Here is a 27,529-nt window from a genome sequence, read left to right as displayed (position 1 = left end):
ATTTAAGTCTTATTAAAATTTTCCCAGTCTTCACACCTTAAAAAGACTTCGGTCCAGAGAGAAGCGCTTCAATTTTTATTCCTTCGCTGACTCGCTCCTGCAAAATGTAACCTAGATATGCTATTGTAAAAAAAAATATTAAATGAAATTAATAGTATTCATTATGCTCATTCATTATTGTCCGTGCTAACTTTTTTTAAAGTGTCTTAAAAGATAACATAACTAGCTCACTATCAAGTTTCTCAATTTATTTTTCTTGTTTCAATGAAAGAAAATAAAGACAAAAACATAAGAAAGTACAAGTCCATTTTATTAGATTTTTTTTCCATTCATAGAATGCTTTAGTAATTTTTTTCTAAATTTTTATCATTTATTTATTTAAATATTTTTCCTTGATTAAATTTCTTTCCACCAAAGTCACCAGACCATTGAAGATATTCAGTAACCATTTTTTTAGTTTCTGGAAGAGATGGATCCAATTTCTTCCAGCTGTAAGATTCATAATCTATTTGCCAATCATCAGAAAGCTGTAATAAACACAGAAATGCTTGTAGCAAAATTTACTAGCAATTCAAATTAATCTAAAGAATGATCTGGCACTAAAAATCTTTAAATACTATACAATCTACGAAATTTAGCTGCATTAATTCAGATTAAAATATGCAATTAATAATATACTAACTACACATATAATAAAAGTTAGAAATAAATTAATGTTTGCCAAACATTATGAATTAAAAAATTAAAATATTAGGACTGCATGTTAAGATTTTGGTGTGTCTATGCATCATCACTAACTATGTATCGTCAATGTTTCGCTACATTAATGTGTTACATTTGGTATTGTGTGATTCTGATTTCTTGTACTGCTTGATTACAGCAATTATATTCTTTTAACTCAATCTTCAACTCCAACTCAATCCTCAATTAGCTTACAAAAAATGCTATAAATTAGTCTGTCAAAAAAAAAAAAAAAAGAATTTTTTGAAATCAATAAATCCTATCAGTGACAACACTTGAATAAAAAAAAAAAAAATAGAACTTGCACATAAGTGGAGGGCATGTGCCAAAAATTAGCCTGCCATTTAATAAGTAATTATAAAATTAAAATGCACATTGAGCCAGCACTTATAGAAATCTACAAAAAAAAATAAAATGGAAAAAAAAACTTAGCTGCTGGATTGAGAAAGATTTAAAACTTATAAACAGCAAACATCAAAAATCATGCAATTTCAGATTCCCTCTCATCTTAAATTTAATTCATTGCTACCAATATTTGCCATTAAAAAAAAATTGTTAAAAAGTAAAACAAATCTTTGAATAAAAATAACAATTCAAACTTAATTAGTTGCACTTTTTAAATAAACATTGCATTTCTTATAAAGTTTAAAGACTGGCGATTTTACAAAATAGCGGTTGAAAACTATAATGGGTTTAATTGATCGCAAAAAATCAAGAGAACTTACACAATTAACAGAAAGTGAGTTCCCTTAACTAAGATATTCATATTTTAACCCCTTCTTTCTTGCTCATCAGAATGATGAGGGGGGTGACGCTTTGCTTTTCACAAGTAACATATCAAAGAATTTTTTTTATTCTAATGTCAGAATGATGGTCATTCTCAATTTATACACCAGGTGGCAGTACTAAACTATTAGATCCTACTATAAGCCTTAGACCCTTTTTTAATAATAAAATGATTTCATAATTAGGAATATGAATTTATGGAACAAGAAATACAATGAATTTAGAATAAACTGAAAACTTTGCATTTTATTTATAAAGTGATGTCTTGTGCTTACTTTGAACGCAAGTTCATGTCCTCGCCAAACCCAGATACCAGAAATAGTGCTCTTGTGGTCTTCTCCAAAAAGAATAACACTACCAAAGGCATTCTTCCTCATTTTATCTAATCGTTGGAACATACCTAAATTGACAAAAAAAAATTTATAAAAGGGAATTTTTTTCTGCTGTATTTATAAATTATTGACTTTTAAACTAAACAGATCTTATAATATAATCATAACTAACCTATTTTTTACATTAAAGTAAAGTCTAAAGATAGCTTAAAAATTCTAATTATGAATACTAAGTTTTCTTTACAAATAAATAGCAAAGGGAAATATTCAAACATCTTTAGATAAGTTCTAGGATTGTATACAAGTATGGCTATACAACAGAAACTGCTTTTCGAAGAACTTTGGAAACAACTGCTTCAAAGGCAAACTATATCCGAATATTAATTGTTTAATGTTACAAAAGTGTATAGTCAATGAAGCAAAACTTCATTGAAATATAGTCCGCACACTCCTTGGGGATTCGTCAACTTTTAACTGGAGGAAGGTGGTGTTGGGTTCTTTTCGAATTATGAATAGGAAGAAATGATGGCGATTATCAGATAAAATAAAAATTATTTATTAAGAATGAATGAAGATAAAAATAGGTACATCAAAACTACAAGTATATCATCGTAATATAATCAGAGCGTTTGTTTACGTCTGCTTACTTTCGTATCCCTCGTGCAACTGACTGAGGATCGGACAATGCGCATGCGCGCAGAGTAAAGGGGGGGGGTGCTATAGTTACCCGACACCTCCCTTCCTTAAGATTTGATTGAGTCTTCTTGAAGACAAATCAAATTATTATTAACAAACATATCACAATCCACAATTATTATATTACAGAACTTACTAACACATACTTATAAATTTTCCAACACAAACATTAATACACATAAAAATTAACACAAAATTATCTTGTATGACAAAAATATAACAAAACTCAATCAATAACTGCGTAAAACAAACATTGTTTACTTTTCGTTTAACAATTAAATTTTAATTGCAAAAAAAAATAAAACTAATAATAGTTTTAAACAAAAATCTATTGCATTCATAAATGAATTAGTTACGTATGAATTATCACTTCACAAACATTAATCCTATATCAATGATTTAAGCATTTTCAAAAATATCGTAGAACAGTTTTACTTAACACTAAACCACAACTCAGGTTAAAGAAAATAAATTTTCACCTCAAGTTATATTAATAGATATCAAAATAAACATTAAAAAAATAAAGAAAGGATACGTGTGTAAACAATATTCTTATATAGTTATAGAATTATTTCCGTCATTTATCCAGTGTTTTGCACTTAGTCGTGACAACGAGTCTGCATTTATATGTTCCTTTCCTTTACGATACGTAATCGAGGCATGGAAACGTTGTAAAGCCAGAGACCATCTCTGAAGTCGGGGACTTTGAGAAGCACAATTCGTAAGGAACTTCAACGGGTTGTGATCACTAACGATAACAATTTCTGATCCAAAAATATAAGTCTCAAACTTTTTCAATGCAAATATCACTGCGTAAGCTTCTTTCTCAATAACGGCATATTTTTCTTGCACATCTGTTAATTTCTTGCTAACGAAGGCAATCGGGTATTCGATGTTTTGAACGTCTTTTTGAGCTAAGCAAGCTCCTACAGCATACGAAGAAGCATCAGCATATATGATAAATGGTAGGTTGAAATTCGGTGAATAGCACTTAGGGGCTTCGCATATTGATTTCTTTAGCTCCGCAAAAGCAACTTCGTGTTCACTCAACCACATTACATCGTTTGGAGCTCTGCGTTTAGTTAGAGTGGTCAAAGGGCGAGCGATATCGGAAAAATTTGGCACGTATGCCCTATAGTAAGATAACAGGCCTAGGATACTCCTAACATCTTTTTTCGTTTTGGGTGATTCTAAATTCTGTATAGCCAGTACTTTTTCAGGGTCAGGCTCATGTGTGCCAGAGCCTACCACATGTCCAAGAAACTTAATCTTTCTCCTCGCAAAATCGCACTTTTTGAAATTAACGGTAAAATTTGCTTCTTCTAAAGTAGTCATAACTGCATTCAGGTGTCTGAGATGAGTATCCCAGTCATCTGAGTAAATCGTTATGTCGTCTATGTAAGATTCGGCATAGCCTCCGTGTTTTGAGAGTACCTTGTTCATAGTTCTTTGGAAAGTAGCAGCTGCGTTACGTAGTCCAAAAGGTAGAACAACAAAAGCATACTGTCCTCGGTGAGTTACAAATGACGTCAGGTCTTGGCAAGCAGGGTTAAGCTTCAATTGCCAATAACCTTTCAGTAGGTCTATTAAAGTGATGTATTTGGCTTTAGACACTTGATAAATCAAATCAGTAGAATTTTTCATCGGGAATGAATCTATTTCAGTCTGTGCATTCAAATATCGGTAATCAACACACAAATGAACCGATCCGTCTTTCTTCGAGACACATACTACTGGATGCGCATACTCACTTTCGGATGGTACTATCAGTCCAAGTTGTAATAGCTCCTCTATTTGACGATCAACTTCTTCCTTCAAAGCTTCTGGAATCCTAAAAGGTTTCTGTTTCTTCGGAATACTTCCTAGTTTTAATTTAATGTTGTGTTCTCCAACATTTGCGATTCGTGGAACACCAGATCTAAGGTTGGAATGTTTTCGAAGAATTTTCAGTATGTCCATTCTTTTATCTGGATCTAGATGCTTTAGGTCTACTTCAATGGCTGGATCGGGATTTACTAGAGCAATCCTCGGGACGTTTTCTATGTCACCAAAGTCTATATCAGCGTCGTAAATAACTCCTACGTTATTTGTTGATGCTTTGAATTCTCTTATTTTATTAGCGTGAACATGTTTGATGTTGTTGTCGGGAAGTTGCACTAAGTAGCTATATGTAGATTTTCTTTTAATTATAGTTGCAGGACCTTTCCATCTGGCATAAACTTTGTTATCACTATCTGGAATTAAAACAACGAGGTCTCCTTCGTTAAACTCCTTATGTCGAGTTCTCCGGTTTCGATAACAAGCATACGCTGCTTGCTTCCCAGCAGCAGTCAAGCCAGCAAGTTCGGCTGCATTTTCTAACTTCATTTTCAAGTCATTCAGATAATCAGTGACAGATTTCAATTGACCAATTGGGATCAATGTTTCATCGGTCCACGTTGACTTCAATATGGACAATGGTCCGGTCGGACGTCGGACGTAAAGCATTTGGAAAGGACTGACGCCGGTCGTAGTGTTCGGAACCTCCCGGTAAGCCCACAGCAGGAATGGAATATGCTTGTCCCAATCTTTTGCATGTTCTCTCATAGTATGGTGAATCATACCTTTCAAAACAGCGTTAAAGCGTTCCACCAGGCCATTTGAACTTGGATGACCAGGAGTTGAAAATCTGGGTGCTGAACCAAGTCTACTTAAGAACTCCTTCGTCAGAGCAGAGGTGAAATTACTACCCTGATCGGTGGCAACTAGTTTGGGTATCCCCGTACGTGAAAATATCTGAAGTAATGCATCACATGTCGATTTCGCTGTTAATGTCTTCAGTGGAAGGGCTTCTGGCCATCTAGTGCATTGATCCACAGCACATAAGACGTATTTGTGACCTCGGCTGTTAGGTTCCATGGGGCCTATTAAATCCACATTTATAGCTTGAAAAGGTTCATCGGGGCGTGTAACTGGCGTAATTGGTACTTCGTCGAACGGTCGCTTTTTGGCTTGTAATTGGCAGGCAACACATGTGCTACAAAATTCATCGATGTCCTTCTTCATGCGAGGCCAATAAAAGGAGTATTTCAACCGTTCAGCGGTCTTCTTTTTACGTAGGTGTCCTCCCCATAAGCTTGAATGTGCTAGTTCCAAAAGTTGCTTCCTTCGTGATATTGGAACAACAAGTTGATCTACATGTTCACCTAAAATTGTATCTCGATGATATAAGTAATTATCAATTACTCGGAATCTATTAATTCCCTTTTTAGCATCTTGCCAACAAGAATTCAAACTGCTGTCCTTTCTCTGCTCATCACGAAATTTTTCAGAGTCAGATATTTCGTTCTGATTAGCCATCTCGTTTACTTCAGCTTCCGTAGTCATGCTTGCACAACATTTTATAGTTTCTTCAACCGTATCTTTAATCATTTTCTGGATTTCCCAATTGTCATCTTGATTATCGTATAACATACTAAGATTGATATCATCGTCTATCGTTTTGTCGCACGACAATTCACCATTTAGCGTATTACATTCCAGTTTCTTATTTTTGGTTCCGCCTTCTATTAAATTTACAGTCTCAATATTACAATTTAATTCATTTAGAGCACTTACGGATAATAATAAATCGCTTGACAAATTAGGTACCATGGCACAAGTAATGTAAATTGGCCCTCCAAATTTCATATCGTCTTCACATTTAGTTACTGGCAAGTTTATTAATGGAGCTTTTAAAGTTTGTCCGAAAGCACATGTTAAAACTACACTTCCATGCGGTGTCTTGTATTTTTCAGGGACCAAACAGGCCTTAACTACTGATATTTGCGATCCCGTATCAGCTACCGCATTCAAAATGCATGAGTCTATTTTTAATTTTACCATAGGCAGTGCGTCAACATAATTATTTCCTTTATCGTTTTCTTCACTATTTAGAAATTTGACACGAGCTGTTAAAATGTCATTTGGAGCATCCTTTTCTTTCTTTTGTCTAAAATTAACATGTAGAAGTGTTCCATGAAAGGGAGAGTTGCAAATATTACAGAATAGATTACAATTCCTACGACAATTTAATTCATAACAAACGAAACATCTGTTGAGCTCTTTTAATTTTTGTTTCTTTTCAACTGGCGTCAAGTAACAATTTTCATATTCATGTTCATTTTTACAAAACAAGCATAGAGAGGGAACGGCAGACGATATTTTGTTTATCTTTTTCATATTCCACTGCTGTTTGGCCTTGATCGGCGGCGTATTATATTTATTTCCTTCGGAATTCGTATTCTTTTTCCAAAAGGATGTTTTTTCTTTTCTATTTTCGATTTCGGCCTGAGAAATGTTCGTTCTTTTGAAACTTTCTTTAATACTTTCGTAATCATCTAGTTTTTCAGCTAGTTCGTATGGCGTTGTAAACTTAAGCCAATCTTCTAAATAATGATCTCTTGTTTCAGCAGGCACTCTAAATTTCAGTTGTTCCGTCACAATTAAATCTTTGAGTTGTTGGAATGTCTCTATTTTTAATTCTGTGATCCATTCGGTAAAATAACTAACGAGTTCTTGAGCAAAATTCCTCCAAGATTTATCATTTGACTTGTGATGTCTGTAAAAGCACTGTTTAAGCTTTTCACTATTTAACTTATATCGTTTTAGGATTAGACTTTTAACAAATTCGTAATTATTAGCATCCTTAGGTTCTTCTCTTGCCAGCATGTTTGACAGTTCTGCCGGTAAAACAGCTAAAAGGTATGCTACCCAATCCTTTTTAGGTACTTGAGCCATCTCTGCTCTTCTTTCAAAATTTATTAAATATAATCCCATTTCGTCGTGTTTTTCATCAAATTTAGGCGTTATTTGAGTTAGTTGAATTTTATGACTTACTTCAACTCTGTTTTCCGTTTCGTTTTCATGATTGAGATTTTCTTTAGACAGTTCTAATTTTTTAATTTCTAGTTCGTACTGATGAGCTTCGCGAATCATCCTTTCGTTTCTTTCCTCTTCTCTAATTTTTTCTTCTCTCTCTTCTCGTCTAATTCGTTCTTCTTCTATCTTGATTCTATCTTCCAGAATTCTATCCAATATAATCTTAACTTCATCTTCTTTATACGTTGTACTACTTAAAATTGCGTTTTTAATTTCCACAACTTTCATAGATAAGTCTGCATCCACACCAATTTCTTCACATAGTTCTATCAATTCAGCTTTCCGGGCTTTTGCAAGAAACGCCATGATAATATTCCGTTTCTGACACCAAAACTGTTGGGTTCTTTTCGAATTATGAATAGGAAGAAATGATGGCGATTATCAGATAAAATAAAAATTATTTATTAAGAATGAATGAAGATAAAAATAGGTACATCAAAACTACAAGTATATCATCGTAATATAATCAGAGCGTTTGTTTACGTCTGCTTACTTTCGTATCCCTCGTGCAACTGACTGAGGATCGGACAATGCGCATGCGCGCAGAGTAAAGGGGGGGGGTGCTATAGTTACCCGACAGGTGGCAAAAAAAAAATTAATTCCAAGATGAATAAATAAAATTTTGAAACTAGTAAAAATAAGGATGAAAATCAGAAGTAGGTTGACCAAAATTGGTTTAGTGGAACAGATCCACACAGCATTTAATGAACTATGTAAAACTGATTGATGAAACATGTGAGCACCAAAGTTCAAAAAATCCTTCTAAGTACTTTTTAACAACTCAAGATACAATGCTGCAAAAGTATAAATAAGTCATCAAAACATTTTTAAAAAAATGATTTAGCTCTCATTTTCCAAGTGAATATGAATGTTTAATAGAAATAACTTCAGACTACACTTTGAAATCTACCTTTCAGGACCTAGGTTGATACTTATTCCCCCTTTGCAAGTTAAACCAGAAATTTATAAATACGCCAATTCAATCAAATTGTGTGTACCTATAAACTTAAATTTAAAAAAAAACTCAATGGCACTAACAGCCTACCAAGAGCTAAGATGTACGGCGCTCATCCCCGTTTCCTTAACTTTGAAATAAAGGATGCAGGAACAGTGTACATTTGAACAGTTTATCCAATTTATAAAAATGTTCAACTTTTTCCAGTAATAAATTGCAAAAAATTTAGAGTTATCTTTTGATATACACGTTGCCTCTGCTTTAGAATTATCAATATTTTTCTATTTAAAATAGAAAAATATTTTTTCTATTGTTTGTTTTCTTTTAACTTGGCAATGTAAATCAACAAGATACATTTCTAAGAACTAGTGAACACAAAATTAATGTATTAAAGAGTTGCCAATTAATACACATACCAGAAATTAGATTGCAGCTCATGAACACCAAGCTCAGTTCTTGAGGATACAAATATTCAGCATACCAAATTGAAAAGTTCTCAGCATCAAACTTATCCCAGAAATATTTTACAGACACACTTTCAGCTTCATTACTGTACACTCGTTTGAACTCATCCATATTGAAAGTTCTGGAAAATAGAAATGCCAACACTGATTACAAGATCAGTCTCAAAATTTGGAACAAAACTAATGTTACAGAGAGAAGAAATAGCTATACAAATATTTTCACTTTCTAGATATATTTTCTTCTACCAAAGTAAAAATAAATAATGTTAAAGCAAATAAAATGGTAAATTTAACAATATAGTTAATTTTTATAGGTTATATTAATTATTTTTTCAATTACATACTATTTAACAATAAAATTGATACTATTACACTAAAAATTTCCATTACATAATAACTAGATGCTTAAAGTTAATTTCAATATTAAAATAAATATCTAGATTTCTATATTATACAGTGCCTCCTGTAACTAAGGTTATTTAGGTAGATTTTTTTTCATTGCTCTCTATACCAAAAAATAAGCGATCACCGCATTTTTTAAGTTCCTAAATAGTGTCTTTATGATATTAGTTAATTATCAAGAATCAAAGGAGTGTTTAACAACTATATCAAGATGCATTTATAAATTTCAATGGACTCATGAAAACATTGATAAGAATTAATATTCCTCTAGGTTTTACATACTTTGCTACAGAAGCAAAACATTCCTTTGAAAGGAGGTTAGTAAATAAAGAAATTAACAAAGTCGCACACATAAGTCTAACTATGATAATTTATTTCTTCATTACAACAAGCATAAACTAGCCTATCTATTAGAACAAAGGATTCAAATAAACAGGTAAGAGCCATGTTCTAAGCATTGCTTCCGATTGAAATTCTCTTTACTTACTCTGCAGTGAAAATAGAAAAACGCAAGCGTCTCCTGGTTGATTTCGAGAAAAGTGCTTTGACAATATTTTATTTCTTTTGCTCATGCTATGAACTGATAAAACAAAGTTTAATTTCAGAAAAAAATCTTGTGCAAAAAATCTCATTAAATTGTTAAATACATAAAAATCTCAATTTTTTTTAACAACTGTATTCTTTTACTACCCGATTTCCTTGTTCTGAGGAGGCTACCGTGATATCAAAATAAAAAATTATCAACAAAACAAATTAGATTCAAATGTATTCAAAATATTTGCAAGTGGCTCTTATTTAGAGAACAGAGAATTTGATGAATGCTAGAAGAGATTGACAATCTCATGCAGAGCTCATTCTAGACAGGGTAAACAGGGCGCAGCACCCTGCTGCCCTTTAAGTCAAAAGAATCAACCCTGTTGCCCCTGAAGTAAATTAGTGCCCTGATGTAATAGACTCCACACCCTTTTTGCCCTTTTTTTCCTCAACCTTTCTTTATTTTTTCCCCTAACTCCACAATGGATTTCTTAAACTTTTGTTATTTTCAACACTTTTGATTTAGTTTGTCATTGCTGTCAATACATAGATTTATATGGGAAAGAAAAAATAGCCAGCACACCACCGTGTTGCACTTGTCTTTAAAAGTTTGCAGTTACTTTAATAATAATTATGATTTAATGAATCATTTTAATTATTAAATCATAACTACAGACACTTAAAAACATACTTTGTTAATTTAATAATATATGCATGCCTTTTAAATACATTACTAAGCTAATTAGGTCATTAACTCAATATACATGTTAATTTATTAAAAAAAATTAGTAATTTATATGATTGCTTTGCTACTTTTACAGGGTTGCCACTCAAATCTGGAAAATAAATTTCCTGTGTTTTCCCTGTACATATTATGCACTATATATTAAGAGGAAACGATAATTACTGTGCTCTTGTGTGAGCTATATTGGGCTAACTATATTTATTAGTTTTAATTGCTGGAAAAACAGCTGAATATACTTAAATAATGCTATAGTAAATGAAATAGTTTAGTATAGCTGAAATATCATGGTTGAATATCCCATAGATTACACTTTTAAGTGGTCACCATTTTTTAAAAGACAAAAATAAGAAACAAAATTCCCTGTATTTTCCCAGTTTGTAAAGAAAAAATCAAAATTCCCTGCATTTTTCCTGTTATTTTGGGTGATTTTTAAATTCCCTGTATTTTCCAGGTTTTCCCTGTTCTCCCTGTGGAGTGGCAACCCTGTTTTAGTAAAGTTTAAAAAAATTCTTTTACCAATTTACAATGTTTTTTAATAGAACGTGTAAAGCCCATATAAAGAAATTATTACCTTTTTAGAATAATAATGCCCTTTTTTTAAGCTTTTGCACCCTGCCCTTTTTTCTGCCTAGAATGAGCTCTGATCTCATGTTACAGTCACATTGCACTAAAGACAATGCTATCAGTGATTTAATTTTAGAGTTAAAACAAAAGTTAATTTAGAAAAACTACATACATAAAAAAAACATCTCCTTTAAACTCATTCTTTATATAAATTAAATGCAAGCTTAAACAAATATAATTGTTTATTTAAAATAATTCCATATTCATAATTGGTAAATTTGTTTTTACACATATCAGTAGGGTTCATTTTTATTGGCACTATATTTTATAGACCAGTTTCTTGTGATGCCAACACAAACAGCATATCAACACCAAAAAAAGCGACAGTTCGATAACATTTCAAAGACAATGCAGGTAACTTCTAGTATGGATCATTTTACTGAGGAACACATAATAGCCTCTCCCAAGAGGTTTCACGTAGTACTGCAAAAAATGGCAGTAATCTTCAAAAATGTCACATTGTTTAAGTTCTACTTTAAGTGATTTTCTCATACTTTGATGAAAACAAATTTGAAAAATCCATCCTAGCACACTGAATATGCAGGCATACATGCTTAAGGGAAGTGCAAACTATGGATTTGAAAGTTATATGGGTGCTCGGCAGCACTTTAAAAATACATTAACAAGTACAAATAGTCCCAAGTCTTTATTAAGGGGACTTTCAGTATTTAATTGCTTTTGCTACATTAAAAAAATACATAAAATTAAGACATGAAAACTGTCAAGAAACTTAAATATTACAGTAGAGATACAAAAAGATTTCTGAATTTAATTCAATGTAACTCAAACATTAACTATTATGTAGACATAGAGTGTCCAGCAACGTTTTAGAAATGCATTTACATGAGATGAAATGCATTCTCAAGAGAATTGCTGAAAATTTAATATTCCTCTAGGTTTTACATACTTTACTATAAAAGTAAAACATGCCTTTGTAAAGAGGATATAATAAGAATTTTAAACTGATCAATTTATACAAGGAATTTTTTTAAGATGATTCAAACATCTGCAAATTTTAAAAAGTTTTATAGAAGTGTTCAGCAACATTTTAAAGAAGTATTTATAAATATGAATACATCCACAAGAGAATTACTAAATATTTAATATTCCTCAGGGTTTTACATACTTTACTATAAAAGTAAAACATGCCTTTGTAAAGAGGATATAATAAGAATTTTAAACTGATCAATTTATACAAGGAATTTTTTTTTATTTAAGATGATTCAAACACCAGCAAATTTTAAAAAGTTTTATAGAAGTGTTCAGCAACATTTTAAAGAAGTATTTATAAATATGAATACATCCACAAGAGAATTACTAAATATTTAATATTCCTCTAGGTTTTACATACTTTACTATAAAAGTAGAACATGCCTTTGTAAAGAGGATATAATAAGAATTTTAAACTGATCAATTTATACAAGGAATTTTTTCATTTAAGATGATTCAAACACCTGCAAATTTTAAAAAGTTTTATAGAAATGTTCAGCAACATTTTAAAGAAGTATTCATAAATATGAATACATCCACAAGAGAATTACTAAAAATTTAATATTCCTCAGGGTTTTACATACTTCGCTATAAAAGCAAAACATGCCTTTGTAAAGAGGACACTAATATTTAAAAAAAAAATTTAAAAAAATAGCAATTTCAATTAATAAAAAAAAATTTACATCTGCAACAATTATTTTGCACACTCAGCTTATGATTTTTTTATTCCAATATAAGATACTCAACTTTGGGCTTTGCATTTTATGAAATTGTTTGTTAGATAGATCATTTCACTTATCTTTAAACTAACCTACTAAATATGGCAATATTAATATGAAAAAGATCAATTCTAAAATGTTTTAAGATAATTCTCAGATAAAAATATTTAAAAACACAAAATTAGTGAAATTTTCTGCAGCATTAGAAAACTAGTAACAAACAAAATCAATTCTGGTTTGCTTAGCTTAATGTAAAAAGATAAGCTCTTGCTTAATTATAGAGATTGTTTAACTGCAAATTTCATTGTTTACACCCACAAAGCTAATGTGATTTATGGAGAATAGTGGTTTATTGAATTGTTTAAAACAGATCACGTACTGTATAAAATATAACCACTACCGAATTAACAGGAAGGAACTTTCAAAATAAGGGACGTGCTGAATTCCATTCTAATGGAACGTAAATAATTGGGAACATTTACCACAGAAATATAATGTGTTAGAGAAATATGCTAACAAATTTTTCTTGGACGAAATGTTATTAAAAACCAAAATTTTCAAAAGTGGTATTCATAAATAATAGTAAATTCTTGTATATAGGTAGATTCTTTAATTTATTCTTACTTTTTTAAGGAAACAATGTGATTTGCAATGTTTTACTAGTTAAAATTGAACTGATTATAAAACAAAATAAAAAGCTTTCTGAATGCTGGAGTTACAATTCCTTAAATTTATTTTATTACTTAACTAGCATTTTAAGTTATGAAACCTAATCAACAATAAATATTATTCATTGTGACAAAAATATGACCTTACTTTTTTACTTGGCAAAAGCTAAATTTTTGCAGTAATGGTTCATAACAGTTATTAACAAGTGTGGAAAAAACTAAAAGGTTAAGAATTTAAACCAAGTAAAATAATTTTAAGTGTCAAAAACTTGAAAATAATTTATTTGTGTCTTTATGTGAACAGTACCTCAATTTTCTTTCCAACCATTACACATTATTCTGACACAGAACAATTTAGAAGCTAGTCATAAATTTTAACTAGATAGTAGAAACTATATACTTGAAAAGATACATGAGCATTAAAAAATAGTTCTCGGTATAAGAGCACAATAACTCGGTATAAGTGCTCAATAATTTTAATACAAATCACTTTACAAAAATATTAACACATATGTGGGATTGGGCAAAAGATCACATAACTGAGAGCCAATTCTATAATGAATAAGCAATGAAAAGTAGTTTTTTTTAAACAGGCTTTGCAGAAACAATACTTTAATGCAACAATTTCTTAAATTCCAAAATTACTAAACTAAATATTGAGAAAACTAAAAATAAAAGCTTTATCCATAAAAAATATATAAAAACTGTGAAATAACTATCTTGAAAATGAGAAAACTAAAAATAAAAGCTTTATCCATCCGTAAAAAATATATAAAAACTGTGAAATAACTATCTTGAAAATTATTTAAGTAACAAATATTTACCCTTTAGGGAACTGTTCAAAGGGATCTTTAGATTTTGGCTCAAGAGCTAAAGCCATTTCTGTTTCATCTGGTTCTTCAGCAACTGTTTCTTCTTTCTTAGGCTTCTGTTCTTTTTTCTTTTTGTCTTCTTTAGGCTTTTCTTCCTTAGGAGCTTGTTTACCATGACCCAATTCTTTTTGAACTTCAGCAAATTTCTTTGCTAAAAGAAAATTACAATTTCTCAAGTCTTGATCGCTAATAATTTACATTTGAAATGCCCCAAAAAGCAATTTTTTTTTAAAAAAAGTAAATTTAGTGTTTCTTTTTAATAGAATATAGAATATTGATACCTTAAGACTTATCGTTTTGCTGTTTTAAACTTGAAATCTGATATTACTTATTAGGCATATAATTAGACTGAAATAATATTACTGAGCAAGCTTTGAAAAGATTAAATTAAGAAAAAAATATATTTTTCAGAAAACTTAAAAAAAATATTGTTTGATAAGTTTTGGTAGCATAAACTATATGTACGGGCAGCATAATGTACGGTAGTGCCATCTATGTTCTGTGAATGAAAATACCTTCAAAAATATTGGCAGGACTGGTGGGAAAGTCTCCCATTAGACAGAGAAGTGTTTCTGTCCCAAAAGAATTTTTTGAAATTTGCTTGGGACAAATGTGTCCCGTTAGGCGTGAAAGGGTTAATTTAGCTTTAAGTTAAAATTATCAAATAAAGTAATTAACACTTCTTAATTATTACCTTGACATACGCATTAACATTTAAAAATGTTTAACTTTTTCTTAAGTTTTTGAAAATTTCAAATACACAACTATCTTTTAAAAAAGAGTTGTGCTCACTTGTAGACTGTTTTCAATTTGAAAAGTAACAATTCATAGTGTTAGAAATTCAACATTACAAAACCAAATTTAAAACTAATATTTTCAATAGAAAAAAAATTTTTTTTTCTATAACTTAACTAAGATGATATAACTGTTAACAAGAAAATATAAACCTTACCATCAAACTGAGCCATTTTTTCACATAGAACTACTTCTCCCAATATCTTCTTAAATTCAGGCTGGTTAATGCATGTTCTAAACCACCTAGTGACATTTCCATAAGGTTGTCTGAAAGAAGGTTCAAGGACCTGAAATATAATATTTCTATTGAAATAAATTGTCTCACTTTAAAAAAATCATTTTAAGACAAATTTAAAAAAAGAAACTTACTAGCTGGTACAAGGACAGCAAATTACAGGTGAGACTGATATCTGCTTGAGTGATTGACTCCCCAACCAAGTAAGTATGATGCAACAGATGATCATTTAGAATTTTAAGAGCTCTTTTAATATCTTCCTTAGCTTTATCTGTTGTCTAAATTATAGGGAAAAAAAAATTCCTATTAGATAATTATAAAACCTAAGAAAAAGGTCTTGAAAATAAAACCAAAAAGTATAGTTCTGAAAACATGAATAACTGCAAGATTATTAGAATTAATATAAGCTTTGAAAATTAGTGATGGTCCATCATAAAGCAATTTTAAATTAGCTTAAATTTTAGAGGAATGTACTTAAAACTGCAGATTTTAGGAGTGTTTTATCAGAGCAGTAACTCTTTTTTAGACCAGGATGAGCAAAGAAATTTTAATCCATGGTTATCTTAATCCTTTCATTAGAAAAACTCTTAGCTAAAACAACGCTGCAATGCACTGTTTTTTTTTTAAAATCTCAATAAGAATGGTTTTAAATTATTAAAACGAAGTGAAGGGTTTGGAAATATTTCACATACATATTGCAATACAAAACATAATACAATGTTATATTACACTTGATTATCTTTTTTTTTGTTTTTTCATTTGCATAAAGTATGAGAAAAGATTCCTTTCAGAAAAAGATCTCAAAATGCAATGTAAGTGAGAAGAGGAATAAGTTGATAATTATTGTATGGTATAACATTCATGATTGATGAAATTTAAAATTTCATCTTGAATCCTAATTAGCTCAAATAGGTTTGGTAATCAACACCAATTCTCTTCGTGCTTCTATAGATATACATACAGCTTTAAGTAGCCTGTAATGAAATTTATAGGATCTAGAAGAATACAATGAAACCTCTGTTAAGTGAACACTCTTGGGGGCAAAAAAAATTGTCAGTTTATGGGAAGGGTACCCTAACGGCGAAGTTTAAGCCCGTAAATTGCTTTTAGAATATTTTCAATGATATAGAAATAATTAAATAATTTACAATAACTATCTCCAAGGATATTATTTTAACTTTAAAAATACTATTTTCTTTACAAAAATTAATTAAAAAGTTTGATATAAATACATAATTTTAGATGTAGCTACAGATAAAATACACAGTTTACACTCCGTAACACACAACTAAAATATTAAAATAAGAAATAATTTTAAATTATACAAAAGTAAATAAAACACCTGTTTGTTAAACTGCATTATTCCTAAACATGGGAAAACCCAGGTACATGCAGAAGGCAAGATTTCATGGTCCCCAAAATCAATCCACATTCTGATAAGAGCTTGATCAAGAACATTCTTTCCTTTGAGTTGATCATTACTCACTAAAATTACACAAGTTTTATTAGAAATGCAACAAATATCCTAATTTTGAATAAAATTTTATAAAGTTTACATACAGTCTATATAGACATACAAGCTATAAATATTACTGCTACATATTTCAACAGTTTTAGAAATAGCTATCACTTTTTGATTATTCTTTATTTAAAAACTAATCTTTAAGTTTATCAAAAAATTAGGAATGCAATCATGAAAGACAAGAGTTAACTTTACTAATACAATAAGTGAAAAGAACCAATTAACGGATCCTAATCAATATTATTAGGGGACTGTCTAGGTTTTTCTGAGCAGTACCTTTGTGAAAATTTAGGCATAATTTGTGAAAATTAAAAATATTAAAATCAGCACAAAAATATTTATAGTTTCCTATGGAATACAAAAATAAAATATTAAGAAAAACTATTTTGTGAAACTACCGTTTTTCCTAAAGTTGAATTTGAGAAGGTACCGCTAAACGGTAGTAAATTTGGCCTGAACAGACCCCTGATTATTCACAAACTAAAGAATAATAATTTTTACATTATAAAAAGTGCAGATTTTTAATTCGTAATGAAAAAAACAAACATTTATCAATTTTATTTATATATTAATATTTTAAATTAGGCTAGTTTTCAGGCAACAATAGATTTAAATTCACATTTTATTTAATCTCAAAATAGCTTTTTTTTCATTCTTGTATTTTAATTAATGATTTACACAAATATAAATTGAAATAAAATGTAATTAGACATTCTATAATGGTTAGAATAAAAAGATTTAATAACATAATTTATAATGGTTAAAAATTTAAAAAGATATTTACCTGAATACCTTAAAAATTCATTAAACTTTACTATTTATTAAAATAACAAAATGTTCTAGAAAACAAAGGGCTATGGAATTTTTTAAAGTTTACTGAATTTAATTACTGTAAAACATAATCTAACCAATCATACTTTGTAAAGAAACTATTCATGTGAAAATTAATGAGAATAAGTAGAGCAGAAAAATGTAAAACCTAGAAATCTCAAATAAATAAAAAACAGGCGCCTTTTTAAAAACAAGGACACCTTCAGCTTTGAAGGGCACCTATTTTGCCGTATATTATCTCTAAGCTAGTGCCCATAAAAATGGAGTTAAAAATACAAATTATAAGAAATAATATTTCATACTAACTCAGCCTAAAAATAATTTGCAGTAGTTATAGTAATCTTCATGGGTTCAGCCACTATACTTAAAATAAAAAGGTGGCAATTTTACAAAAAAGGAGAATGCATCATCCATCCCTGAAAAAGCGTAGGCAAAGTTGTCACCTCTTTAAAAAAACTTTTAAGGAGAGCACTAGAATCTAAGCTAGTATATAACTTCTTATTTTTTTGGGATTTAAGGCTAGCAAATGTCAAGTTGAAGTTGAAATGGAGAACTAGTTTTTTACAAAGCATTAAAGCTAATAATAAAAAAAACTTTGTACCTCTTATGGTTGCTCACAAACCAATAGATGGAAGGCAAGCCGTAAGAAAAGGTAGGCAAGTCTAGTACCAATAATGTATCTCTCATGGTTACTTGTACACTAATGTAGATATACAAGTCGAAAGAAGAGAATATCAAAAGAAACTTTCAAAAGTAAAATTCCAGTTGTATATATAGTAAGATTTTTTTAAGTAATATACAATTAAAAGAAAATTAAGAATTTTTAATTGCAATCTGTTAAATTTCAAAGTTTTCTTCAAATACAATAAATTTATTATAGACAAAAATTAAAACCTTTTTTATAAAAAAATTAATCAAATTTAAATTTTTAAAAAAAAACTAATGTTGATTAAAAAAAGTAATTCAATAAATATGCAGTCATTAATAAAACTGAAAATGCATACTTCATTTAAAACTTTACTTAAAATACTTTCGTCATTAAAAAAAATTTACAAATAAAAAAAATAAATAGTCAAATAAAAAAAATTGTACAATATATTTAAGAATTAAAGATTCTTAAAAAGAAAAATATAGAGTAGTTTTAAGTTGAACTACTGAAAAACTATACTCTGTTCAGTAGAAGGCAGAAGCCTCAATGTATCAGATTTCCTTTCATATTAACAAATCAGTCAGATTAGTGTTGCCGAAACATTGGCGCCAATCAGTGTAATTTCACGCCAAGTGTTTGTAGGCTAAGACTATTTTTACAATTAAATTTTGATGAACCAAGTATAAATTAATTTTTAACAATTAAGGGATTAGAAATCAGTTGTTTGGTTTACAAAAAGCATATAAATAAATTACAAGTTTCTATCAATAATAATAAAAAAAATTAATTAGAAAGCAAGGCACAGGAAAACCTACCATAATGTGCAATGGCATTACTTTCTGATAAATATTGTTTATTTGGAGTCTCTAAGGCAGGAACCTTTAACATAAAATATGAAATTCTCAATCACATGAAAGAGCATAATTAAGAACATATCATGAAACTTATAAACTTAAAACATATTTAAAATTGTGACTTTAATAAAGAGAATACCATACATTTCATTAACAGAATCACTTAAACATTATCATACATTAAAAAAGAAAGTGAGAGATAAGTTGTTTCAAAATCTGAAACAAATAAGAACCACGAAAAGACAAACCCCCAAAAAATTAAACTTGATCCTAGATTAAGCTGTTTCTAAAACTTAAGGATAAAATCGGATACCAAACCAGCTAAAAATATTAATACAATCCACATAATCAATTAAAAAAAATTCTAAAAAATAGTTTATAAATATTTTCTTTGTATCAAGGGTACCAAATTAAAAATAAAAACATAAACATGCAATATTAATTCTTGATTGCATCAGACACATTCTAAATGCAGGGATCTGTCTAGGTTTTTCTGTAAGGTACCTAATTTGTGAAAATTTAGACATAATTCGTGAAAAATTAAAAATTTTATTAAAAAATCAATACAAAAACGTAGATTTATAAACTAAATATATAGATTTATCGTTCTTTAAGGGATACAAAAATAAAATTTTAAGAAAAAGCATTTTGTGAAACTACCGTTTTTCCTAAAGTTGAATTTGTGAAGGTACCGCTAAACTGTAGTAAATTCGGCCTGGACAGACCCCTGAAATGTCTTCATGGAAAATATTTTATTCAATAACATTTAAACTTACGAAATCAATAAAACAATCTAAACATTTACATCAGAATTAATATCAAGTTAATGTTAATACTAAATCTAAATGATATACACGATTAACTTTTGATTACTTAAGAAAATAAATTCATATTCATTAATATATAACGGTAAGGGGTTTTTTAATTAGTTTCATAGCTGCAGAAAAAAAAAAAGGATTATTCCCTCCAAGTGAAACTTGAAAAATCTATTAGGTCTTTCTGGGTTGAGCCTACAGTGTCATAGAATATTTTGATCATACAAACTCAAGATGCTAGGAGAGATGACGAAATTTTAGAACTTTTAAAATTTTTTAACTAAAATTGTTTTGCAAAATTATTGGTAAAAAACTAATCAAATTAAACATAATAAAAATTTATTTTCATTTTTGTCACTTGCTAACTATAAAAAACTATTGCAGCTATGTTAACACAAATAGCTTTATATGGCAATTTGTTTAAAAGTTTAAATTCCTTCAGTTCATAAAGGGAACCTTTAATTTTGTAAACAATTACTATCTCAATATATTTTAAATTTTAGTATTTTTAACATATATAGTAGTTTATTTTTTATCAAAGGAAAAATTAGTACCCAAAGCTTTTAAGAATAAACTTACCTAAATATGCAAATGATATGGGGAAATATTGAACTACTCAAGAGTTTTTCTGCTCCAATGGATCCAAAAATTTAATCAGTCAAATTACTACTTGCATATCTTAGAAAATATAAATTATTGATTCACATACAAACTTAATTTGAAACTGTGCAATTTAGCTATAACAAATAAAATTTAGTGTTTTTTGAAACAGCAGTCAGTATAACAAATACGGTGCACTCTTTTTTAAGATATTGACAAACAAGGATCAACATTTAAACTGCATTTAATAAATTCAGTATTGGCATACTTAGCAAAATATAGGATAAAAGTTATTGCTTTATGTTGCAAACTTTCCTTTTTCACCTAAATCTAAAAGAAATCTATTTCTTGACATAGTAATAAAATGATTGTTGACGTCTAGTTTCTTCCATGGATAGCAATAAGCAAAACACAGATATTCTTTACAATAAGAACATCCAAATGAAAGGCAACAAAAATTATGTAATAACTAAACGTTATTTAATTTAATAACATTTCTAGACATTTCATTTGGCTAATAAAAAAAGGTTAAAAAATGAAGAAAGAATTCACAGCATTTTGTTCCCTTAACTTTAGAACACAGTTCAGAAAACAAATATTCAGAGATACATACAAAAACTCACTGTCGTAAAATTTTTGTGACGTTGTCAACAAAGTACTTGAACAGATAACAACGTATAACAAATTGGATTATTTAAATATAAATTTTATATGGAGCAGCATACCTTTCCATTGGGAAATTTCTTTAAAAATTCGGCGGACTTGTTAGTTTCTCCGAAAAGAAAGTCTTCACACACATTTACAGCACAGCCACTGTATTGTGCAGCGATAAGAATTTTCTGTGCACGGAAGTTGTTTGGATACGTATACAGAATCTGAAATAATATAATATTAATACAAAACAGTTTGTAAAGACAACGTATGACAAAAATTAGTCATTTGAAAAAATAAACAGGCATGGATTAAATGGATTTTTGGAATGTAAACTTACAGATGCCATTGCTAAACGTCAAACAGCGAAACTGGAAGCGAAAGAGACCGGGAAAGGGTAGGTGGAGAGGGGAGGTTGTTTAAAACAACAGTTGCCATTAAGAAAAAAAAATCAAGAAATATATTTATTTATTTATTTTTAATTAATAACCTACTAAAGAGCCATTATCACTTAATACAAAAAATTCATGAATGCGAATAAAAGCCTGATTGGAGAACTATATTTAATATACGCAAAAAAATTCTACTGATGAGTATATTGGAGTTTTGGGGACCATTCTCACTGCTTGTAATTTCTCTATAAACGCGTACGAATATTTAAAAAAAACTACATTCAAAAGGAACTGTATGTGTGTATAAATCATGTTCCCGTACTATTGCCTTTGTCAGATATTAATTTTAATTATTACGGTTATTTAAGTAAACTATTTTGCTTTTAAATTGTTCATGTAGTCGAGGTATCTCTTTAGATGTTCTCTTTCGGACGCTTCATAAGGGTCTCGTAACAATCGTAAAGTATCATAATATATTCATGATACCATGACTGTGAACAGAATGTTTGTACTTAAGCCACCATGGATCATTTTTATTTTAGCTACGTCGACAGAAATCATCCATGTCTATTCTGTAACTTCTATGGGAGGGGGCGTGATGGAAATCTTGCAATGGACGAAGTCTGCTATATTGGTTCGAAACACATGTCATAAGTACTGTTCGGTTTTGAAAAGAATTTCTTCAGACCTAATGTCAGGGGCAGCCAGATGTTACAGTAACAAAAGAGAGCACATTTCTAATGGGGTAAATTGGAGGATTGAGTCTCACAGTGGACTGATCGTTAAGACATGGTTCCCAGCAGATCACCGAAGTCAAGCATCACTGGCTACGGTCAGTGTGCGGGTGGGTGACCACTTGGATCAGCCTGCATAGGGACCGGGGATGTGCGGTATTGGTCCTCGTTAAACTGTTCTATCGTAAAGTGCTCGACTTCGCGTGCAGGTCGTCGGGCTACCGAAGCGGGGGTGCCATCCCCTCTGCAGAGGATCAAAATTGTGATGGCATGTCTTCGGATGATCCTCAGGGATGTTTCCCAGACCGTTGCCAATAGCCCATTTCGCAGCTCTAGTGCGACGTAAATGAACAACAACAGCAACAAGGAGGATTGAAGCAGTCAATATTGACCACAAAGCACGGATTTTTACGCCAGATCAAGAAAAGGATCAATACAAAACTATTCACCCCACATCCCTAGCTGAACTGACTTATCCTCGTAACCATAATACCCATCACCGCACGAGACTTCTGAAGAAGCTCTCCTGAAAGCCGCTCAATACTGCCCTTCGAAATGTCTCAATGATGCTTTTATGGCGGGGAAAAAAAGATACACTAAAATGGGGTAACTTTGGAACTCTTTTTATTTTTTATTTATTTATTTTTTGAAATCTTGTTTCAATTGCAATATAAAGCTCCAAATACACTTTTGAAATATTTTATTGCATAATTTATCATAATTTGCATATTTTATCGAATTTCCTGAAAAGATCTGAACTGAATATAAAACCACTGCTATAAGACAAAAATGCAAATATTGTACATCAAATACGTAAGCGTACACGCATGTGTAGACGGAGCCATTGAAGAAACAGACTTTATAAGTGCGCATAAGTTAAGACGCACTTCGTTCGTGTGGCGTAACTACCACTACGATCATTAAACATCAAGTCACTAGTATATAAAACATGGTAACTTGATTCAATCTTGAGGTACCTTTTGATAGATGAAGGTTAGCATTATTTAAACATATTTCCCCAAATTGGTGACCAACGGACGTGATATGATCTCGACCACTTCGATGGATGGTTCACATTGAACAGTTGGCTTGCCATTTGTGACTGCATCACCGTCCTCCTCGCACTGTTGCTTCTCAGTCTCATTTACACATGTAAGGTTTCTGCACACACTCGACTGCTAATAGCAACACAGGAGAGATCACACACACAACATAATCTTAATACAGCTCTCATGGTTAAAGCTCAAAACCCGGTGACCTTAATCCAGCTCTCCCGGTCTTTCACAAATACAGCAAACTAGTGATATCCATTCATCGAATTCTATCCCTGATAAAATTCTGGTGGGGGAATATTGTGGCGTAACTACCACTACAATTATTAAACATCAATTCACTAGTATGTAAAACAAGCTAACTTGATTCAATCTTGAGGTACCTTTTAATAGATGAAGGTTGGCATTGTCTAAAAATTCTTTCCCCACAGTTCGCTAACACACCTCATCGAATATCTTGGTGTTATTTTGAAGCAATAGGTTAAATTCAAATTTTAACAGTAAAAATGAATAACCTCCAACGTTTAGATGATGAAATGAGGTGACGAATTGTGGGGAGGCTAGAAGCAGGCAAATCTCAGGTCCATATTTGGAGAGAGTTTAATTTAACGCCCAACGTCGTGCGTAACTTATGGAAACAGTTCCAGGATACCGAATCCATCGAGAGGAATTCTCGGCAAGGTCGTCCAAGAGATCGTCGGAAGATCGCCATTTATAGCGAGGCGTAACAGAGGGGCTACAACTTGGGTGAAGCCACAGAAATCAGCGCATCAAGGGTGACTGTTTCCAAACTACTTTATGAGAGAGGGTTGTTTGCAATAAGTCCTGCTGTTTGCGTCCCACTCACTTCTATGAACAGGAGAGTCAGTTCAGCATGGTTCAAAGAGCATAGAGATTTGAGTATGGATCAATGCGTGAACGTTCTCGTCACTTATGAGTCCCAGTTCAGCGTGAACACGCATTCTCGCCGTATATTTATATGGAGTGAACCAGGAACCCGCTACCTACCCTCCAATATTCGCGCAATCGACCTTTATAGCAGATCAGGTTTAATGGTCTGAAAGACATCATGTAGTACATGATGCCAGTACACCTCTCCATATAGGGATGAGATATAAGGATAAGGGCTTGGAGCCCTATGTTTCGCTTTTTTAGGGGAGCAGTTGGCTCTGAGTTCATTTAATAGAAGATAATGTAAGGCCACTTACAGCGCTTCTGGTTAACGAATTTCTAGAGATTCAGGATATTCGCTGAATGGATTGGCCAGCCAAATCTCCAGAGCACAACCCTATAAAATTTGTCTGTCACGCTCTGGGAAGGGCAATTGCAACTCGCTGCCCCTCTCCGAGAACCATCCAGGGAATTAAACCAGTGTTGCTGAACGAGTGGGACCAATTGCTGCAGGAAATGATAAACTGCCTCATTTCAAGTATGAAATCAAGCAGCAAGGACTGTATATCTGTAAGAGGGCACCATACCCACTATTAACCCATTTTTTTTTGTTTATTCTGCAACCGCTGTTTCATACCTTCCGACTCCAATGAGTGCTAAGCCCGATCATGAACGTGTATAACAATTGTTGAATGGTTATTTGTTTTGTATTGTGTCAATGTATGTAGGTCTCAAATTTCATTAAAATAGGTCCAGTAGTTCTAGAGATAATCGACCAAGTCTGCAAATTCTCTTAATTTCTTACACCAGTGAATTTTACAGTATATATCCGAATAACTCTTTTTTAATTTGGAAAGTAAAACTTCTTTCTAAATAGTAAGGAAACTTTTTTTCCTTTAAGAAAAGTAAAAAAATAAAAATTGTTTCGGTGTCTTATGAAAATGTCAAAAATGTCACCATCTGGGTAACTTTGGGACATCTAACTTAACACCTTGAATTCAACTGAAACATTATTCCAGCACATAATAAACTTTCTTAATATCGAAACTGGCACAAAATGTTTGAAATTTCTCTAAAAATTTTCAAAATGTTAATTTAAAAAAAAAATTATAATTGAGAAAAATAAAAATCATAGTAAAAGTACTAATTTTTATAATTTTGAGTTATATTTTTAATTTTACAGCTAGAATATTATTATTTTTTTATCTCTATTGTTATTATTCAGGAATTCTATTTTTATTAATTAAATTGCTATTATTTGAAATTAGTGTCAAGCAAATCATTAGAAATTTCATTTGAAAGTGGGATCATTTTTTTACTTGATTTTTCATGTACTAGACAAAATCAGGTGTTCGACGATGTCCAATATATTGTCGAAATCAGCAAAAAAAAGTGAAAAATACGAAGAAAAAAAAACTTGCTTTTGCAGTCTCATTGATGTCTGTAAGCATCCTATTAGCATACAGTTTACAGAAATACTGAACAAATACTGAAATACAACTGTATGAAATACAACGTTAAATCGGTATTGTGACGTCGAAACAACCATTGCCCACATCAGTTTATCTTCACAATCATAATTATTGACCTCATTATTGATCAACATCTAACCGAAAATTGTCACTAAATCACAACCCAAAGTACAATATTGTTGGTTATCATGGCGTATAAAATAAACTAAAAGGTAGTGCCCTGTTAAGGTTGGGTATAGAAAGAATGAAAAAAGTTGCAAAAAAATAACAATTTAGAAAGAGAAAAACTAAAAAAATAATGGCCGGGTGAAACATAGTTAGTTGTACATTTTACGAAGTTTGGCTAACCCAGAAAAATAGTAATTCTTCTTCTTCAAAAACAGTTCTAGGAGATAACAAGTATATTCAAAGCACATACCTTTTTATCCATAAAAGGATATCCAGTCCTGGATCGGAGATGAGTTTAGGATGAAACAAACAAAAACTTTTTGGCTAGTGAAAAAGGAATCAGTCCAGTTCTTTTTTAAAAAAAATCACTATTGTTTTATTGGAGGAAAAACAAACTAGACAAATCATCATGTTGAGGCACGACATCATTTTAGGAATGGCTCATGCCAAGGATGTGGAACTAGTGATGACTGGAACAGGAGTTAAAAATGACTGTGGGGGATTTCCATCCCTGACGGTAGTTGGTCAGCGGATCATCCTTTAAAAAAACTGGAGATTTTATCAGGAGAGTTCTTTAGTAGGCATTAAAACCGACTTATCAGGAAAATTCTTTAGTAGGCATAAATCCAATTTGTCAGGAAAATTCTTTAGTAAGTATTCATCAGAGACAATGAAAAGGACAGCATGGCGATAGGTGAGATATTTTCAGCGAACAAAGCCCAACATCAAATGAAGATGGCGCAGAGAAGCCATCTTCGAGAAAAAAAAGCTTCTCCACCTTAGGGAGGTGGGAGCAAAAAATGTTAAAACTCCGTTAAGCGGAGGGCAGCAAATCATATGACATCAAATTATCGAAAGCTATTCCGTCTTTCGCGCTCTTCCTTTTTATAAGATACAAAAACTTAAAATTGAAGTTGTAGTGCATGTTGTGCAAGTTAAAGTTAAATTACCTAAAAATCACGAGTTGAGACGAAAAATTGATTATGCGTTAAAAGTTACGGTTGAGAAACACAACATACACGCGGAGATGAAAGATGCCGACAACCCCTGCGAATTCTCAGAAAAAAAAGGGTGGAAACTTCTCGAAAGAAAGGGGCTCTTTAAGGAGCTGGTAAGGAATTTTAGGGGGAGAATGTCCAAATTGCGCTACCGCTTAAGGGGCTAAATAAAGATGATGAAATAAAAGAATGTATTACAAAATTAAAAGAATTAGTATTATTGATTAAAAAAAAGGATATTTATAAATTAGGCTGTGACCTAATGTCACATTATACCCCCCACTGCAGAAAAAAAATTTTTGAAGAAAAATTTTTTTTTTTTTTGTTTTTGCCAAAAAATATTAATCCAAAAAAATTTATAAATGAAATTAAGTTCTAACAGCCTGCAACTCCAGTTCACCACTACTCCACTTACAAATAGTCAGATGTTTACATAACAATCT

The 27,529-nt window shown here is 31.0% G+C and overlaps 1 protein-coding gene and 2 long non-coding RNA genes across 3 annotated transcripts; 1 reads left to right on the top strand and 2 right to left on the bottom strand.

Annotated features, from left to right (window-relative positions):
- Positions 1 to 289: 289 nt before the first annotated feature.
- On the bottom strand, positions 290 to 21,754 carry eEF1gamma (elongation factor 1-gamma). The gene is made up of 10 exons (XM_016055116.4): positions 21,720 to 21,754; positions 21,454 to 21,603; positions 19,275 to 19,338; positions 16,800 to 16,942; positions 15,592 to 15,735; positions 15,380 to 15,509; positions 14,380 to 14,578; positions 8,826 to 8,995; positions 1,803 to 1,927; positions 290 to 527 (listed from the first exon to the last, which is right to left on the bottom strand). Exons 1-10 carry the CDS (start codon positions 21,726 to 21,728, stop codon positions 375 to 377), a joined length of 1,287 nt encoding a protein of 428 aa, XP_015910602.3. The 5' UTR covers positions 21,729 to 21,754; the 3' UTR covers positions 290 to 374.
- LOC147804253 (uncharacterized) lies at positions 1,917 to 8,986 on the top strand. The gene is made up of 2 exons (XR_015429349.1): positions 1,917 to 2,343; positions 8,035 to 8,986. It is a non-coding gene; the product is annotated as an uncharacterized LOC147804253 (long non-coding RNA).
- On the bottom strand, positions 10,307 to 11,691 carry LOC147804252 (uncharacterized). Its single transcript, XR_015429350.1, has 2 exons — positions 11,037 to 11,691; positions 10,307 to 10,621 (listed from the first exon to the last, which is right to left on the bottom strand). It is a non-coding gene; the product is annotated as an uncharacterized LOC147804252 (long non-coding RNA).
- Positions 21,755 to 27,529: the final 5,775 nt, after the last annotated feature.

This window comes from Parasteatoda tepidariorum, chromosome 9 (genome assembly GCF_982258835.1).
Source record: "Parasteatoda tepidariorum strain Cologne lab strain chromosome 9, Ptep-v5.0, whole genome shotgun sequence".
NCBI classification, from domain to species: Eukaryota; Metazoa; Arthropoda; class Arachnida; order Araneae; family Theridiidae; genus Parasteatoda; species Parasteatoda tepidariorum.
Note: the sequence above shows the minus strand (reverse complement) of the source record. Positions and strands in the feature narration are given on the sequence as shown.

Excerpts from the sequence above, each read along its gene's own strand:
- eEF1gamma (XM_016055116.4), bottom strand. Across the intron at positions 15,510-15,591 it reads TGCTGTCCTTGTACCAGCTA|GTCCTTGAACCTTCTTTCAG; the intron begins GTAAGTTTCTTT and ends ATTATATTTCAG. Across the intron at positions 8,996-14,379 it reads TTTGAACAGTTCCCTAAAGG|AACTTTCAATATGGATGAGT; the intron begins GTAAATATTTGT and ends TCTATTTTCCAG.